Source organism: Pecten maximus, chromosome 14, assembly GCF_902652985.1.
Source record: "Pecten maximus chromosome 14, xPecMax1.1, whole genome shotgun sequence".
NCBI classification, from domain to species: Eukaryota; Metazoa; Mollusca; class Bivalvia; order Pectinida; family Pectinidae; genus Pecten; species Pecten maximus.
This window is the reverse complement of record NC_047028.1, coordinates 12,370,897-12,388,782: the sequence shown is the minus strand read 5'-3', so window position 1 is coordinate 12,388,782 and position 17,886 is coordinate 12,370,897. Positions and strand designations below refer to the sequence as shown.

The 17,886-nt window shown below is 35.7% G+C and overlaps 1 protein-coding gene across 3 annotated transcripts; it reads left to right on the top strand.

Annotated features, from left to right (window-relative positions):
• The first annotated feature begins 1,509 nt into the window (after positions 1 to 1,509).
• Positions 1,510 to 17,140, top strand: LOC117342280 (metallo-beta-lactamase domain-containing protein 1-like). Of its 3 annotated transcripts, none has more exons than XM_033904372.1 (7): positions 1,510 to 1,638; positions 2,312 to 2,382; positions 6,633 to 6,791; positions 7,415 to 7,513; positions 9,859 to 10,022; positions 14,409 to 14,523; positions 15,571 to 17,140. In XM_033904372.1, exons 3-7 carry the CDS (start codon positions 6,740 to 6,742, stop codon positions 15,837 to 15,839), a joined length of 699 nt encoding a protein of 232 aa, XP_033760263.1. In that variant the 5' UTR covers positions 1,510 to 1,638; positions 2,312 to 2,382; positions 6,633 to 6,739; the 3' UTR covers positions 15,840 to 17,140. The 3 variants fall into 3 exon arrangements, with proteins under 3 accessions (XP_033760263.1, XP_033760264.1, XP_033760265.1); XM_033904373.1 differs by lacking the exon at positions 9,859 to 10,022 and adding an exon at positions 7,908 to 8,071; XM_033904374.1 differs by lacking the exons at positions 1,510 to 1,638; positions 2,312 to 2,382 and adding an exon at positions 5,389 to 5,410.
• The last annotated feature ends 746 nt before the right edge of the window (positions 17,141 to 17,886 follow it).

The following is a 17,886-nucleotide window of genomic DNA, read 5'->3' as shown; positions in this document are numbered from 1 at the left end:
GAAATGCCCCTGTTATATTGACATAAGGATAAAATTGATTAAGAAATATTATGCAAGACATCCAAGCATGTATAAATTAATTCAACTTCTTACGTGTGAGAATTTGTCGGAAATAAGAAATCTTGGCAAGTATTTGTTACAAGCAAACAAAAGGAGATCTGAGCTGATTACTGCGACTTAGTGTTTACTCTCCACTGTATGTGATGGTGTGTGTGGCGGTGTGTGTGTGTGTGTGTGGCGGTGGCGGTGTGTGCGAGTGTGTGCGTACGCGTGTATAACTGTTGTTGTCTTTGTATTATGTTGTTCTGTATATATGTTATAACTGATAAGTCAGCTGACTTAAAGTAATAAAGAACTTGAACTTGAACATGATGAGATCCCATTATCGATCGTCATATGATTTGCTTTGTTCCTTCACACTTGTCAAGTCTTTGCAGGATTAAGCGTTATCATGCAAACTGAGGCTGAACATGACAAACTTTATGTGAAATGTAGCGAACAAACTACAAGTGGAGATTTTTTTTTCAGATGCAATAAATTCATGATTTTTATATGTGCGTGTTTGTGAGTTTAGTAGCAACCTGTCTTAAGCAGCCAATTTCTGTCGGTCCCTTGGATTACCGCTTAATACATGTTTGAAGGGCGAGAGTCACTAGATTCTCAGTTTTCTACAAAATTCGAAATAATAATTGACCTGCGAGAGAGAAATGCCGTCTTCGTATGCATACGTTTTGGCTATAAACTTCATTCATGTTGAAAAAGTCTCTGTTTTTAATACTTTGTTTTCGATGGATTTTCTTGGAATTCCGAACACTAGTAGAAACGTTAACTCTTTCGTCTGAAATGAAAAAAGTGTGTGATGTTGTGTTGTTCTTATTTTTATATTACATTGTATGATTCAGAGGCTATTTTTCGAAATATAATGTACAATCTCTTAAAATCGGCTAGGGAAATTAAAATAATACAAATATTATATTATGTTATATTATATACAATCCCCTATAATCGACAAGGGAAATCAAAATTATACAAATATTATCGGAGGAAGAAGCAATTAATTCTCTATAAATTTGTGAAAATTCAATAAAATCCATTGAAAAACAAAGTCTTAAAAATATTGAATTGTCAGCCCAATTGGCCACATCACTGTTATTCAAAGAATTCAAGTTGTCAAAGTCAATGCGTTCGATTGCGCAGTTTGGGAATTAATCCATCATGCAAGTATAATGAACTTATTTACTTATATCTATTCATTTATTAGTCATTTATTTTTTCAAAAAAGACTGAAGTATCTATGCCTTCAGATACTTTTGCCCTGGTTCTGCAATATCTATATGTTTTACCGCTTTGTTGTTCAAACAAGACATTTATGTTCCAATTGATTCTGCAGAAGCAAGATATTTAGCAGCATACGTACATGTACAGCACGGGTTTGGGATCGGCGTACATTCTTTCACTTCTACACTACAGCTATGATTATCTACCTTTAATAATACAATTTCTCTCCGCTAGGTTTCAAGTTCCAGTTACTTCCAGAAAGTTGGGGAACATCCAAAGAAAGGGGGATCAGCATCCTGTGAGCTTTACGAAGTGTTTGTTCTGGGCAGATTTCACGAAAAATATCTCGGTTTGTGACAGGTTTGTACGGTACATTGGAAGTCATATTGTAATTTGTTTTGGTCGTGAATGCGAAAGACATACAAAACAACAACTCTGACACCGGCAAGTTCAAGTTGTTTGTAGGAGGCCACTCGGAGAACTGTAAGAAATTATTTTTCCAATTAAGCTGCCCTAGTTTCGTGTTTTCCGCCTCATGCCTTGGCAGGCTTGTCGGCATTGATAAATTGCAGCTGAACATAGGCCTACAGTCAGCCTACCTAATACTGTTAGCAGATCGCACAGGCTACTTGTGGACAGAATTGTACGTGTTTGTAATCAAAATGTTACGTTACTGTATAAGACTAGTAAATTATTGATCATATGCTTAATTTTTAGATAAAATTATATCATACCTTGGCTTTATAAATTATTCATGAGGCCAAGGTAGGAAATAAATATTATTTTCTTATTAAACATGCGATCGTACAATGTAATACAATAACAACAACATCTTGATAAAAAAAAAACTTATTAGTGGATTTAGAAAGTTTGGTGTTCTATATATACAAGGCACACTCAATCATAACATACACTAGATATCTAGTTCATCTTAGCCTTAAATGATATGATTTTACATGCATTGAGTTTTTTATGCAGATAATTTTTACGAAATTCTTGAAAATATCTAATCTGAGAACCTCTATCATTTCAGGGAAGCTGTGACATCAGCGCGTAGTCTATGGCATAATTTCAATAATCAAGAGATTCTGACACCATTTCAAGGTATACAAACTCCAACAATATATTAGAGGTTTTTTAACATGGTGAGAAACTTTTAATAGTTGCTGCAGAGACATATATACAGAGAGATTAGTAACATCGCTATTTCCCCGTACACATAGTGGCTCCCTTTATTCGTGACCACTCAAGCATATCCCTTATCGAGAGCGTCCTGTCTCCTATCAAACACACGCGAGCGCAGGTAAATCGGGCTATGCGCATATGTGTATCGTAGTATTGGAACTTATTCGACATGTTCTGGTTAATCCGCCATTACGTCAGACCAAAACATCGTCATTTTAAATACACACAGAAAGCACATCGTTTTATTTTGGCCACTACAAAAGTTACCACATTAACCAAAAACTATCAAACTTATGGGATATAGTCTTATTGATCATGCATATTGTTGTCATTTATCCGTATTTTCGAAAATCCATTGGGTCCTATTCGACATGTCCAAGTTTGTAATTAAGCCGCCATTACGTCAGACCAAAACATCGTCAATTTTAAACGCACAGAAAAAGCACATCGTTTTATGTAGGCCACTACAAAAGTTACCACATTAACCAAAAACTATCAAACTTATGGGATATAGTCTTATTGATCATGCATATTGTTGTCATTTATCCGTATTTTCTAAAATCCATTGGGTCCTATTCGACATGTCCAAGTTTGTAATTAAGCCGCCATTACGTCAGACCAAAACATCGTCAATTTTAAACGCACACAAAAAGCACATCGTTTTATCTAGGCCACTACAAAAGTTACCACATTAACCAAAAACTATCATACTTATGGGATATAGTCTTATTGATCATGCACATTGTTGCCATTTATCCGTATTTTCTAAAATCCATTGGGTCCTATTCGACATGTCCAAGTTTTGTAATCAAGCAGCCATTACGTCCGACCAAAACATCGTCAATTTTAAACGCACACAAAAAGCACATTGTTTTATCTAGGCCACTACAAAAGTTACCACATTAACCAAAAACTATCATACTTATGGAATGTGGTCTTGATTATCATGCACATTGTTGTCATTTATCCGTATTCTCGAAAACCCCATAGGGACTTTTCGAAAATTGGAGATTCCCGCCGATCTTTCCTGCGTTGTGCTTGACTTTCATACTCAAAATACAAACACTTGGACAGCAAATTGTGATATATTTAATATTGATGACACTTCTGCAATTTGATATTAATAAAATTAAAGCACATAATTGGATCTTGGTGATGATTTCAAATAGAAATTATCGATAATTATGTGTCTGGTTTTCAAGTTTTCTCCAATATGGCGTCTAGTGAAGACTGAACCGAGCGACCGCAAAGGATTGTGGGAAGGTCAGGGGCCACTATGTAAACACAAGGGCAAATAGAGAGCTGCCAATCTCTCTGTATATATGTCTCTGGTTGCTGTCACCACACTAATGTCGATAGCCCGAGTTTCCTCTGGCCCTAACACCATGTCTGGTATAGGGCCAGAGCGCACTATATATATATGAAAACGTGGAATTATCTGACACCGTTTGGTGTTGCTAAGATTTTGGTGCAAACACAATAAAATAAGGTGTGACATAACACCTACCTTATATTGATCGATAAATAAAATGTTTATTTACCCCAAAGCATCAAATCGGTGTAATATTCTGTCCGTATAGACCCTCGTTTTACACTGTATTCCATGTTTTTATATAGTTGTGCACTCTGGCCCTACACCAGACATAGGGTCAGGGCCATGGAAAGGAAACTAGGGCTATAATGTCGAGTAATAAATCAGTAACCAGACATGCCTCTTGTGTTATATAGGAGTACAATTCAGTATAATCTGTGATTGTTCAAATGGATGACCTTGACCTTCATTCATGGTCATACAGGTCAAAATATTTGCTAAAATCTTCAAATGACTGCTTGGTAACCAAGTGGCTCAGATACATTATTTTATGTATGTAGCATGCTGAGATGAAGGGCTACCAAGTTTGATCAAATGGATGACCCATGGGTTAGATATGCTCAAACCTTTTAAACAACTTCTTCTCAATAACCAAAAGGTCTAGAAATCTGATATTGACCCTGTTGCATGCTTAGTTGAAGGGATACAAAGTGTGTTCAAATGAATGACCTTGACTGACATTCAAGGTCACAGGGTTAAAGCATGCTGAAATATTTAAATGACTTTCATTTTGCAAGAGGTCTAAAGACCTGATATTGGGCATGTCACATGTTGGGGTGTAAGGCTATATCAAGACTGTTTAAATGAATTACCTTGACCTTCATTCAAGGTCATATGGGTCAAATACGCTAATATCTTTAAATGACTTCTTTTTACTAAGCAAGAAGCCCAAAGGCCTGAAATTGTGCCTTTAGCCTATTTGGATGAAGAGCTATCAAGATTATTCAAATGAATGACCTTAAACTTTTTTCAAGGTCACGGGTCAAATATGCAAAAATACTAAAAGGACACTTTTTCAATATGCAAGAGGCCCAAAGACCTGATATTTTGCATGTAGCATGCTTGGGTGCATTTTCTCTAGCCAAGGCGTCTGATTAGGTTTCACTCCACGACCCCTTGGCAGATATAGTTGTGTTTAAATCGTCGCGCCCTGGAATCCTCAGGCATCCAATCAAATTGCGCTTTACATTCAGCTTTGGTTTCGCAGTCAACAAAGATTGCGGCGCCCAGTACAGAGCTACCTTGTCGACTATGTCATGGCATTTTACCTTAATATAGAGACATACAATATTTGGGGAAAGATTCACAGTGTTTGATCGGTTGATTGAAGTCATTGATCACATATCTCATCAAAATGACACAAGCCTCCATGTGTGTTTCTAAACACCACAGATGAACTAGTCGAAGATTTCCTGTGTAAAGAATGGTAATTTCGAATCTCCCCTAGAGGGCCAGAACTGGTGACTATATCTGCCAAGGGTTTGTGGAGTGTAATGTTATCAGAAGCCTTGGCTAGTGAAGATGGCTTGGTTGAAGGCTAGGAAGTTTGGTCAAATGAATGACTTTGACCATGATGTAAGTTTGAAAGAGTTAAATTTGGCCAAAATATTTAAAAGACACATTTTCAAATAACTGCCAGGCCCTGATATCTTATATATGCAGACCTGCCAACTACTACTATTTTATAGTAATCTTTACTATTTTGTGGTGGTCGTTACTCTTTTTTCTCTCGAAATAGTAGCAAATTACTCTTTTTGATGCAATAGATTTGGCAAGAATTGTTAAGAATTACTCTTTTTTTGCTCAAAAATGGGCCAAATTACTATTTTTGAATTTGAAAGGTTGGCAGGTCTGTATATGGTCTCTGATACACTTATTAGCTCACCTGGTCCGAAGGACCAAGGTGAGCTTATGCCATACTGTGGCATCCGTCCGTCGTCCGTCCGTCAACAATTGACTTATCTGACTTCTTCTTCATAACCGCTGAACGGAATTTTACAAAATTTGGTCAGAAGCATCCCTCTGGGTAGGGGACTCAAAATTGTACTAATGATGGAGCTGACCCTCTGGGGCGGGGCCAAAAGGGGTCAATTTAGCTATTTTGATATAAACGACTTCTTCTCTGAAACCGTGCAATGGATATCACTCATATTTGCTTGGTAGCATCACTAGGAAATTGTACAAATGATGGGGATGACCCCCTTGGGCCTGAGGGGCGGGCCAGAAGGGGTCAATTTGCCTAAATTGATATAAACAACTTCTCTGAAACTAAGCAATGGATATATATATCGCTCATATTCGCCTGGTAGCATCCCCTTGGGGTAGAGATTCAAAATTGTACAATTGGTGGGGCTGACCACCGGGGGCTGAGGGGTGGGGCCAAAAGGGATCAATTTGGCTAAATTGACATTTTTAGAATTACAATAAAAACAATGTTCATGTAACCATATAAAATGCCTATGATATATTGACATAGCAATACCAGTGGCAAATATACTAAAGCATATAAGTTCTTGTTTCATATCTGATGAAACCAGGTGAGCGATACAGGCCCTCTGGGCCTCTTGTTTTTAATTATGTTTATGTTTAAAATTGATCACTGGATAGCAGGCAAGCGATCGGGCCCATTGGGTCCTTGTTTTACATAAAATGCATGTTAATTCTCAGTACAAGAATGGTATACTGTATATATTAATTAGTATTTTCAATTAAAATGATTTCCAATTAAGATGGTAAATATGATAGAGAATGTTTATTTAATCATTTATTTATTTTTTTGTTTTGTTTTTATTTCCAGTTTCGATGAAGAAATAATCGAATGACCATCAAAACATCTGGATGATGTGTTTTGTTTAATGCAGGATCCTAAGCTGGTGTTTAGCATTGTGTAAGACTTCAGTCACAATGTACGAGGTGATCATACTGAAGGAAGGCTACAGCCAGACTGAGGGACCAGGTCAGTTAATCATATTAATTAGGTTCCTTCTGAAAAAAAAATGGAAAAATTGAAGGTTTATGAAAAAAGAAATTCAAGAAAAAACAAGTAAACCAATGTGAAAATCATTACTTTTGTTAAGTTGAATTCTTCTGTTTCTTTTGTTAATTTTGAAACATTAATAAGTTGTAAGTAAAGTGATATTTAAGATGTTGTAATAATGAAAGTTATCTCCCTTTTCAATGAAAATGTAATATTAGATGTAGAAAATGCCCTATCCATTATGAAATATACATTCTTTTCCTTGATCAAGTATTTATTCTCTTCCCCTGAATTTATAAATATATATAATGACTCAATTCCCATGTCAGATTATTTTATTTTCTTTCCGAACTTTTAATTACAAAAATAGAAACTAATAGTAATATGGTAATGTTCAGTGTCATAATGTTTTTATCTTCACATCGGTATTAACTTAAGTCAGGTTAGGGAATACTGCCTATACTGGCAATTTATATGTAAAGGTATTACTATGACCTAATGAAAAATACATTTTCAGCAATAGGTGGAAATGGGGAGAAATGTACAAAAGTACAGATGTAAAGGAGAATTGCTGTCATTCTGTACCTGTTTTCATTTCACAGGTCACCAGAAAGCATGTGGCACCATTACCTTGCTGAAAGGTCCAAAGAACATCATTGTAGATACGGGAAATCCATGGGATAAAGACCTAATACTTAAAGGTGACTCAGACTTCAAAGATTTTTATTCTCTGAATATTCCAAAGTGGTTTTTTGGTCATTATTAACTGAAAAAATGACCATTTTGGTGATTATTAATTTTATAATTTTCTATTTAATGAATATTCATATTCATGGAGGAACATTATAGTATCTAGTACTGATCGGTAATAAGTACATAGATCTATGTAGGAAAATATTGTGAATTTTGATATTACCTCTTTACTGACTAGTTCTTTTGAATCATTTCATTTCACAAAGATTTTATTGAAAGAAATGTGTATTGGGCAACAGGCTAATATTTATTAAATCATTCATTAGAAGAAAAAAATCAATGGTTATTATGAAATGATTGTTGAAAATAGACCACTTTTCAAAAATTCAATTTCGTCACTAGGTCTAGAAGATAATGGTATTCTGCCATTTGAAGTTCGGTTCATTGTGGGCACTAGTGCTCTGTCTGATAAAGTTGGCAATTTGAACCTGTTCACTGGGGCTATCCAGATCATAGCTGGAAAAATCTTCCATCATGAAAACTACTATCTACATGCATTTCACCAGGTAAAATGCATGGGTCAAGGTCATATGTGCAGTGGAACTCTTTGTCTGAATACATTTTTTTGAACTATATTTGCAGAATGAACCTTTTTGTACTGCAGCTGTGTAATGTTCTTTAAATACTAGAAGCTTTACTCCTTTAAAATTTTGTGTCAATATTTTTGTAGAAAAAAAAAATGGATCAAACATTTTACCTAGTAAGGTGATAAGTTTGAAAAACTTTTAGAACCCTCCTTTGAAAAGGCTGTGAAATATATCCACTGTTAAAATCTTTTTCTTTTTTTTTCCTATTGTTTTTTATTTTGACCATATGACTAAGGGAAAATAATTGAAATATCAACTTTCAGGATCAAAACATTTTGGACAGTTGTATTTTCATTTATTAGTTTTTTTCTTTTTGTAAATGGCAAAGTTTCTGTTATCAAAAGTCAACATGCAAATATTGTGAAAAGTAAACACAAAATAAAGACAATCGGAACATAATATCATCCATTTAAATTATCAATAACTTTTCAGCTTAGACTTGTGAAACTAGAATTGTGAATGAAATATTATGTTATCTCTACCGCTGTACAGCTCAACTGTTCATGTGTATCAGAAAAGTTATACACTAGCCTTGCTAGGCCAAGGTGCGTTTGAAATGAGAGCCTTGATTGTTCGAAACAAATGCTTTCAATTTGTTCACACTCTCATGTTCACAAGTCTAGTTCTTCATTTTCTTTCTTGATTTTATATATCGTAATGAAATAGTCTAGCGACCTTAGCTATCAAAAATGCTTGTGGCTTGATTGACATGTACCTGTGACCACACAATCCGTGCCAATGCACTCCTACACACATAACTTCTGATTCTGATCAATAGAGGCTCTTGTTTCAAACGCACTTCATCTGGTTGGCCAAGCAATGCTACTGTACAACTTTTCTGATATACGTTATCACTTGAGAGATACAGCAATAGGAACTACATAATATTTTTCGTTCACACTTCTGGTTTCACGAGTCTGATGGAAAACTAAAGCTTCATGTCAAATCTGTTAACTTTGATATAAGATCAAACTCTAATGAAGTGACTTTCTGAAATTGTCATTCTCATCATATATTTGATTTAAAATGTCAGAGATTCCACAGTACAAAATGAGCTTCTTTTGTTGGTATTGTGCTCACCCCTATCAGCACAGTTCTTGTCAGTGTAACTATAATGTAAAAATGATTTATACTGCACTAACGGTCAATTAGTAACTTGACATTTGTTAATTAACATGCATGGTTCAGAAGTCTCATTTTAATTTGCATAAGGCATAATATTTCAAATATTGTGCATGTAAATAAATACAATTATAGGTGTACTGAAAATATTTAAAAGCTATTTTTGAATAATCATTTATGGGAGTCTAGCGTGTTTAGACTTATAATTAGGGGGCTGGAGAGTGTGTCATTTGTAGATTTTTTCACATTATCAAAAACATTAGTTGTGTTTTAGCATCATTGTACTAGAAGTCCTGTTTTCAACAATAGCCTCTTTTACCTTGATAACAGGATGTATGTTCAATATTATGACTGTAAAAACACACAATCTATCCAAAAAATGTATAATGACATTTATCTAATGGTCTACATCGAAAAAAGGTTTGAAGAGTAAAAATTTAATTTAATAAAGAATGACATTGATAAATAGACTAAGTCTAGGTATGTGTTTGTAATGTAACAAGATGATGTGAAGTAGCCCCAGTATATTATTACTACAAGGTTCAGCCACGTGTATGGGATAATATACCTGTAAACTGTTGCAGGTCTAGAGAAGCATGGTACCTCCCCAGACAAGATCGAGTATGTTGTATGCTCCCATGGCCACTCTGATCATGTCGGCAACCTCAACCTCTTTCTTCATGCCACCCACATCCTGTCACATGACATTTGTCATGGTGACATGTATGTAGAACATAATTTTGATATGGTAGGTTTTTTCATTACAAGTTTTTCCACCTTTTCTTCTTTCTCTGTTTCACATAATCCTTTGTGTAGATTGACAGGTTCTCCTTCCGTTATCATATACCCATGAATATCCTTTAAAAAGAAACAATTGATATCTTATGTACAGCTATAGATAGTTTTCTAAACCGATTGAGTAATACTTATCTACCATCTCTGTCATGAACCATCCACAGTTATGATATTTGTTTATACCGTGATCATTTTGACACATCCTGGTCTGTATTTTTTGTGTCCTTTCTTTCCCCCTCTAGGGGGGATGCGGTGGCCGAGTGGTTAAGGTGTCCCGACACTTTAACACTAGCCCTCCACCTCTGGGTTGCGAGTTCGAAACCTACGTGGGGCAGTTGCCAGGAACTGACCGTAGGCCGGTGGTTTTTCTCCGGGTACTCCGGCTTTCCTCCACCTCCAAAATCTGGCACATCCTTAAATGACCCTGGCTGTGAAAAGGACAAAAAAACAAAAACAAACCAATTCCCCCTCTAAGACCATGCAGAATCCCTCTATCTTATCTGTAGATAGATTTGGTGTATAGGGTAGTGTTGTGGGCTGTAGCACCAAAACAATTACAATGTTTGAATGTACCTATATGTGATTATCGTGACTAATGCTGCAACGATATACTTCCCTCACAATACATTTATTTTGCAGATAATCATTGAAATAAAGTCAACACCACCTGTTTCAGTAAAACAAAATACAAAATGTTTCCAAAAAATGTGATTTAAATGAAGTAGGCGGGTCTTTCAGTTCTAAACAGTCACTTGACGAAAGCACTTCCCCGCCATGCTAGTTTTGAGCAATACTTATTACCACGCAGAAAACAGCCTGATCTGGAAAACTTTGGGACTTACTGTGATGCAAGAAAAAATACCATTAACCAAACCGTGCCATTTACACCACGATATATATCGTCCCACGGATTACTGTTACAGCACTAATCATGACCTATACATTTTGAGAATACATAACTGAGGTAACCGATACAGAACCACGTTACTATATTGAGATGTATGATTCAGCCTCATAGTACACTTTTATTAGTCCTCTACCGGTGAAACAGGAAGGGTTGTCTTGTACATATGTACGTAACGCCAAAAGTTGTTAGCGATCTGATGGCTTCATTCCTCGAGGGATATTGATCAAACTTCACACTATGATGATGAAGGACCATATATCTTGGACAAGTTCGAATTCGAGTTTCAGGGTTTTTGTGATCAAGATCAAGGTCAAGGTCACGGTTACTATTTATAACGGGCCAGTAGGGGACATGTATTGGTTTAACAATACCCAGTATGCTTGTTTTTTAGCCCACCATCATCAGATGGTGGGCTATTCAAATCGCCCTGCGTCCGTGGTCCGTCGCCCGTCCTTCCGTCCCTCCGTCCGTCTGTCCGTAAACAATTCTTGTTATCGCTAATCCTCAGAAAGTACTGAAGGGATCTTTCTCAAATTTCATATGTGGGTTCCCCTTGGTGCCTAGTTATGCATATTGCATTTTGAGACCAATCGTAAAACAACATGGCCGACAGGCAGCCATCTTGGATTTTGACAATTGAAGTTTGTTATCGCTATTTCTGAGAAAGCACTGAAGGGATCTTTCTGAAATTTCATATGTAGGTTCCCCTTGGTGCCTAGTTATGCATATTGCATTTTGAGACCAATCGGAAAACAACATGGCCGACAGGCAGCCATCTTGGATTTTGACAATTGAAGTTTGTTATCGCTATTTCTGAGAAAGCACTGAAGGGATCTTTCTGAAATTTCATATGTAGGTTCCCCTTGGTGCCTAGTTATGCATATTGCATTTTGAGACCAATCGGAAAACAACATGGCCGACAGGCAGCCATCTTGGATTTTGACAATTGAAGTTTGTTATCGCTATTTCTGAGAAAGTACTGAAGGGATCTTTCTCAAATTTCATATGTAGGTTTCCCTTGGTGCTAAGTTATGCATATTGCATTTTGAGACCTATCGGAAAACAACATGGCCGACAGGCAGCCATCTTGGATTTTGATAATTGAAGTTTGTTATCGCTATTTCTGAGAAAGTATTGAAGGGATCTTTCTCAAATTTCATATGTAGATTCCCCTTGGTGCTTAGTTATGCATATTGCATTTTGAGATCAATCGGAAAACAACATGGCCGACAGGCAGCCATCTTGGATTTTGACAATTGAAGTTTGTTATCGCTATTTCTGAGAAAGAACTGAAGGGATCTTTCTGAAATTTCATATGTAGGTTTCCCTTGTTGACTAGTTATGCATATTGCATTTTGAGACCTATCGGAAAACAACATGGCCGACAGGCAGCCATCTTGTATTTTGACAATTGAAGTTTGTTATCGCTATTTCTGAGAAAGTACTGAAGGGATCTTTCTCAAATTTCATATGTAGATTCCCCTTGGTACCTAGTTATGCATATTGCATTTTGAGACCAATTGGAAAACAACATGGCCGATAGGCAGCCATCTTGGATTTTGATAATTGAAGTTTGTTATCGCTATTTCTGAGAAAGTATTGAAGGGATCTTTCTCAAATTTCATATGTAGATTCCCCTTGGTGCCTAGTTATGCATATTGCATTTTGAGACCAATCGGAAAAAAACATGGCCGACAGGTAGCCATCTTTGATTTTGACAATTGAAGTTTGTTATCGCTATTTCTGAGAAAGTACTTAAGGGATCTTTCTCAAATTTCATATGTAGGTTTCCCTTGGTGCCTAGTTATGCATATTGCATTTTGAGACCTATCAGAAAACAACATGGCCGACAGGCAGCCATCTTGGATTTTGACAATTGAAGTTTGTTATCGCTATTTCTGAGAAAGTACTGAAGGGATCTTTCTCAAATTTCATATGTAGGTTCCCCTTGGTGCCTAGTTATGCATATTACATTTTGAGACCTATCAGAAAACAACATGGCCGACAGGCAGCCATCTTAGATTTTGACAATTGAAGTTTGTTATCGCTATTTTACAGAAAGTACTGAAGGGATCTTTCTCAAATTTCATATGTAGGTTCCCCTTGGTCCCTGGTGTTGCATTTTGGGACCAATCCGAAATCAACAGACAGCCATTATCGCTAAATCTTAAATTTTATATATAGGTTCCCCTTGTTTGAAAAGTACTAGAGGGCTGTTTCTGAATTTACACAGATTAGTAAGACTTAGAGGAAGGGAAAAGTAGAGAAAAGATCAATCTGACATGGAACCTATAAAGATCATTCAATGGTGGGCGCCAAGATCCCTCTGGGATCTCTTGTATATAATTACTAACAAACTCAACAACTAATCATCCCTTCTATTGTTGTCTTTTCTGTAATTTTGTGTGTAATTAATTTAGTGATCGATTGTTTTGGAGTTTTACTAATTTTATAAGCTATTAAATTATAATGTGACCATGGAGACACCATTCCATGTGGATAGGTACTAAACAAGCATTTTAATTATATTTAATGGTAAGTACCTGTTAATTGATCAGGTAATAATATTTAATGGTAAATACCTGTTAATTGATCAGGTTATATTTGATGGTAGATTCCTGTCAATTGATCAGGTAATAATATGTCATGGTAAATACCTGTCAATTGATCAGGTAATAATATTTAATAGTAAATACCTTTATTTGATCAGGTTATATTTAACAGTAGATTCCTGTTCATTGTTCAGGTGGATGTAAAAAGATTGATTAGATTTCCAGGTATGCTGAACTAGACAGTTTCATGATTTAACGGGTCATTATTTATGAACATGCAATTATTTTCTTAGATTTTAAGGGACAATTTAGTCAAGCATGCTTTTTATAATCAAGCAGAATCAATAAAACATATCCGGACAAAAGAATCTGCTGTCCAAACTCTGCTACATAGCCAATGTCCAGTATGGTCAGTGTAAGTTTGGGAGAAAGCACACACCAAATATAGCGATACTCCAAATTGGTGCAACATGTTGCACATTCTGGCAAGAAAAGAGTTGTTTGTAAACACATCCACACGATTGAAGCACAGAGCGACGACACCGTAGATCTGATTTCACGTATACTTATACTTATTTCTTTGGCTGTTGCGACAATTTACTTGTCTGTACTGTCATTATTACTACTTGACAATTATCTATTTCTAGTAATACACATCCCACGAACATTTGTTTGTTAGGATCCAGTACCTATATTGGAAATAAAGTTGAACCAAATTGTTTTTGATTTCCTTCGAATTCACTATACCCGGTCAGTAGAAATTTGTATCAAGTTTTAGTTTTTGTTTTAGGAAAGTGTTACTGTATATCTTAATGATTTTGTTTGTTTTTTGAAATCAGTTGTATACCACAGTGCTAATCTGAAAAGTTGTTACTGACAGGGAATTCCTTATGAAATTGATGATGATGTAGAAGTCGTCCCCACTGCCGGCCACACAGGTTCTGACGTGTCTGTTATTGTACGTAACACTAAACTGGGCACTGTGGCAGTCACAGGTAAATATGTTTCATATGTAAACTAGACAATAGCATGATTAACGTAATAGGGAATTAAACTTGGTGATGGTATCCTAGCTTAAATAATTACTGAGATGAACATGGACCAATCTACAATGTATTGTAATAAAACTTGGTAGTGGTGTTCTATCGTAAGTAATTACTGAGATGAACATGGACCAATCTACAATGTATTGTAATAAAACTTGGTGGTGGTGTTCTATCGTAAGTAATTACTGAGATGAACCTGGACCAATCTACAATGTATTAAAGGCAAAGCTAGCTATACAAAGCGACTGACTTCTAACCACTATTCCTTGCTTAATTCTGTCACTCTGGTGTCTCGATCAACATTTCAAATGGTCAATTAAGAAAATTAGATCGACCTAATTCAACCTTAACTTCATCACTCACTTCAACTTACTGGATGTTGGTTTAATATTGGATTTTCACCTTGGGATTTAGTTAAACTTCATAAACAAAATCTGTTTTATAGCTTTGTTCGTGAAGACAAATGATTTTTCAATGCCGCTGAAAAGACAAGTTCATGGTGTAAGGTTCTTGGTGCCAATTGTTGATTTGGATTAAATAATATTATATGATGTACAAAACCAGTATTGGTAATAAATTAAATCCATATGGTTTGTACATTTTGTAGGTCAGAAAATATTGTCTAAATATTTGTATTTGTCTTCAATATAATTTCATATTCTTATCCAAGAAAGTATGTTATGAGCCTCTCTGTAACTTTTAATAGAAAAAAAAGCTTCCTTTTCAATGAAAATTTTGGTAAAATCACAAAAGCTTGAACCATTAAAAATAAATAAACAATACTTTATATTTACAAAACATAAACTAGATTACACATCAAGTGAACATTGCTTTTATTGTTAGCTGAGAAAAAAGAAATACATTTCTGCCATTCAGCAATTTGATGTTGAAAAGAACAAAAAATAAATTATATAAATGTACATGTAGTATATGATACCAATTGTTGCTAAACCATATAAAATTGGCGACATCCTCATCAATAATTTGTTTTTGCAGGTGATTTGTTTGAGTGTAAAGAAGATCTAGAAAACCCCAGTTTATGGCAGGACAACAGTGAAAAGCCAGATATTCAGGAGCAAAGCCGTATCAACATCCTAAGAATAGCGGACTATATAGTGCCCGGCCATGGAGAAATGTTTAAAGTGCCTGATGCCTACAAACGACAGATGAGAGTGGTCATGTACTACGAGGAGGTACAGGCAACAACACTCGACGGAAAATCTGAATCGTCAAAACTGGAATATGTCGTGATGGAGGAAGATTAGAGATGATGTATAGGATGACATTCAGAGTTGTAATTTATTTTAACAAAAGCAACATTCTGCTTAGAAATGTCTTTCGGAAACTAGTCTACAAATATTATCAAGTCATACTTTAATATGGTACTGAACAATTTTAACTTCTACATTGATTAATGAGGTAAATAGTTAGAAATTGCGAGTTTGGAAAACCTTGATTTTTAATTTGATTTTGTACAGTTCATTGATTGTATCAGTTATGAGGTAAGGGAATTAATTGTCGAAGGAGAAACGACAGGTGATTCACAAAGTGATCATTGTGGATGTTTTCTTGATTGATTCTAGATTAATGACTGGCTGTTTAGTTGTAATGGAATCTAAAATTTATGACTAGTTTTATCTTAATTCTTTTGATTTGTTTGATTCAAACTTCTGATACAAGTTGTTACTTGGATTATATGTCGACACATTTCTTTATAAATACCAAAACACTGGAACTGAGGACAATTTCTTTTTGCTAAAAAAACCGCTACTTATTTAAATTTGGTTTCAGAAAAATGTTTACCCATGACACCAGTATGAAACCATAATAGATATGTGCAATGTATTGTCAAGTATTATTATAATATATTTGCTTTGATGCCGAATAGTTAATTGGAGCTATGTGTACAGATATATATGCCTTCCCTCAATGAGTGATCACCATGCTTTGATAAATTTTATTATACCGTCCTATGCCAGGCATGGAGTGATGCTTGTTCAGGCTAAGCCAAATATACAGTTGCAGTTCTTGAGTAGATATGTAAAATTTTGCTTTTGATATTTTGTTTGCAGCAATGAATTTAATTAATTGTAAATCTATCAGTAAAATAACAATAGAATGACTGATAGTAAGGTTTAAATTAAGTCATGCAGCAGTGATTCCACTTGGGTGGGGAGGGGGGTGTGGGGAGGGGCTGGATCGAGAACGAAAGGAATTTACTAGAATAGGTTACTGAGGGGCTGGATGGAGAACGAAAGGAATTTACTAGAATAGGTTACTAGATTTGGATTCATAAAGGCTTGATAAAAGGATAATTATTATATAAACTAATAAAAAAAACCAATAAACATACCACTAATTATGAGAGAAAAAAATGTTAGATTATTTTTGTAATCACATTTCTGTGACCAAAGTAAACTTGTGTTTATGAAAAAAGTGTGTATGTGATAAATTTATAACATTGTGTCAGTTAACATATTGTTGATAATTAAATGCTACTTGTTTCATTCATGAAAGTTTATTGTTGGCTGATGTATCAATAAATGTTGTTTTCCTGAAAAGTACATTTCATCTTGTTTTAATTTTTAGCTCACCTGCCCGGTGCGTCGTCTGTCCGTCCGGATAGGCTATAATCTTCAAAAGACTTCTTCTCAATAACCAAGAGGCCCAGGGACTTGATATTGGGCCTGTAGCATGCTGTGGTGAAGGGCTACCAAGTTTGTTCAAATAAATGACCTTGACCTTCATTCAAGGTCACAGGGGTCAAATAGGCTATAATCTTGAAATGACTTATTCTCAATAACCAAGAGGCACAGGTACTTTATATTGGGCCTGTAGCATGTTGGGGTGAAGGGCTACCAAGTTGTTCAAATAAATGACCTTGACCTTCATTCAAGGTCAAATAGGCTATAATCTTCAAACGACTTCTTCTCAATAACCAAGAGGCCCAGGGACTCTATATTGGGTCTGTAGCACGCTTGCGTGAAGGGCTACAAAGTTTGTTCAAATAAATGACGTTGACCTTCATTCAAGGTCACATGGGTCAAATAGGCTATAATCTTCAAATGACTTCTTCTCAATAACCAAGAGGCCCAGGGACTCGATATTGGGTCTGTAGCATGCTGCGTGAAGGGCTACAAAGTTTGTTCAAATAAATGACGTTGACCTTCATTCAAGGTCACATGGGTCAAATAGGCTATAATCTTCAAACGACTTCTTCTCAATAACCAAGAGGCCCAGGGACTTGATATTGGGCCTGTAGCATGCTTGGGTGATCATGAAGGGCTACAAAGTTTGTTCAAATAAATGACG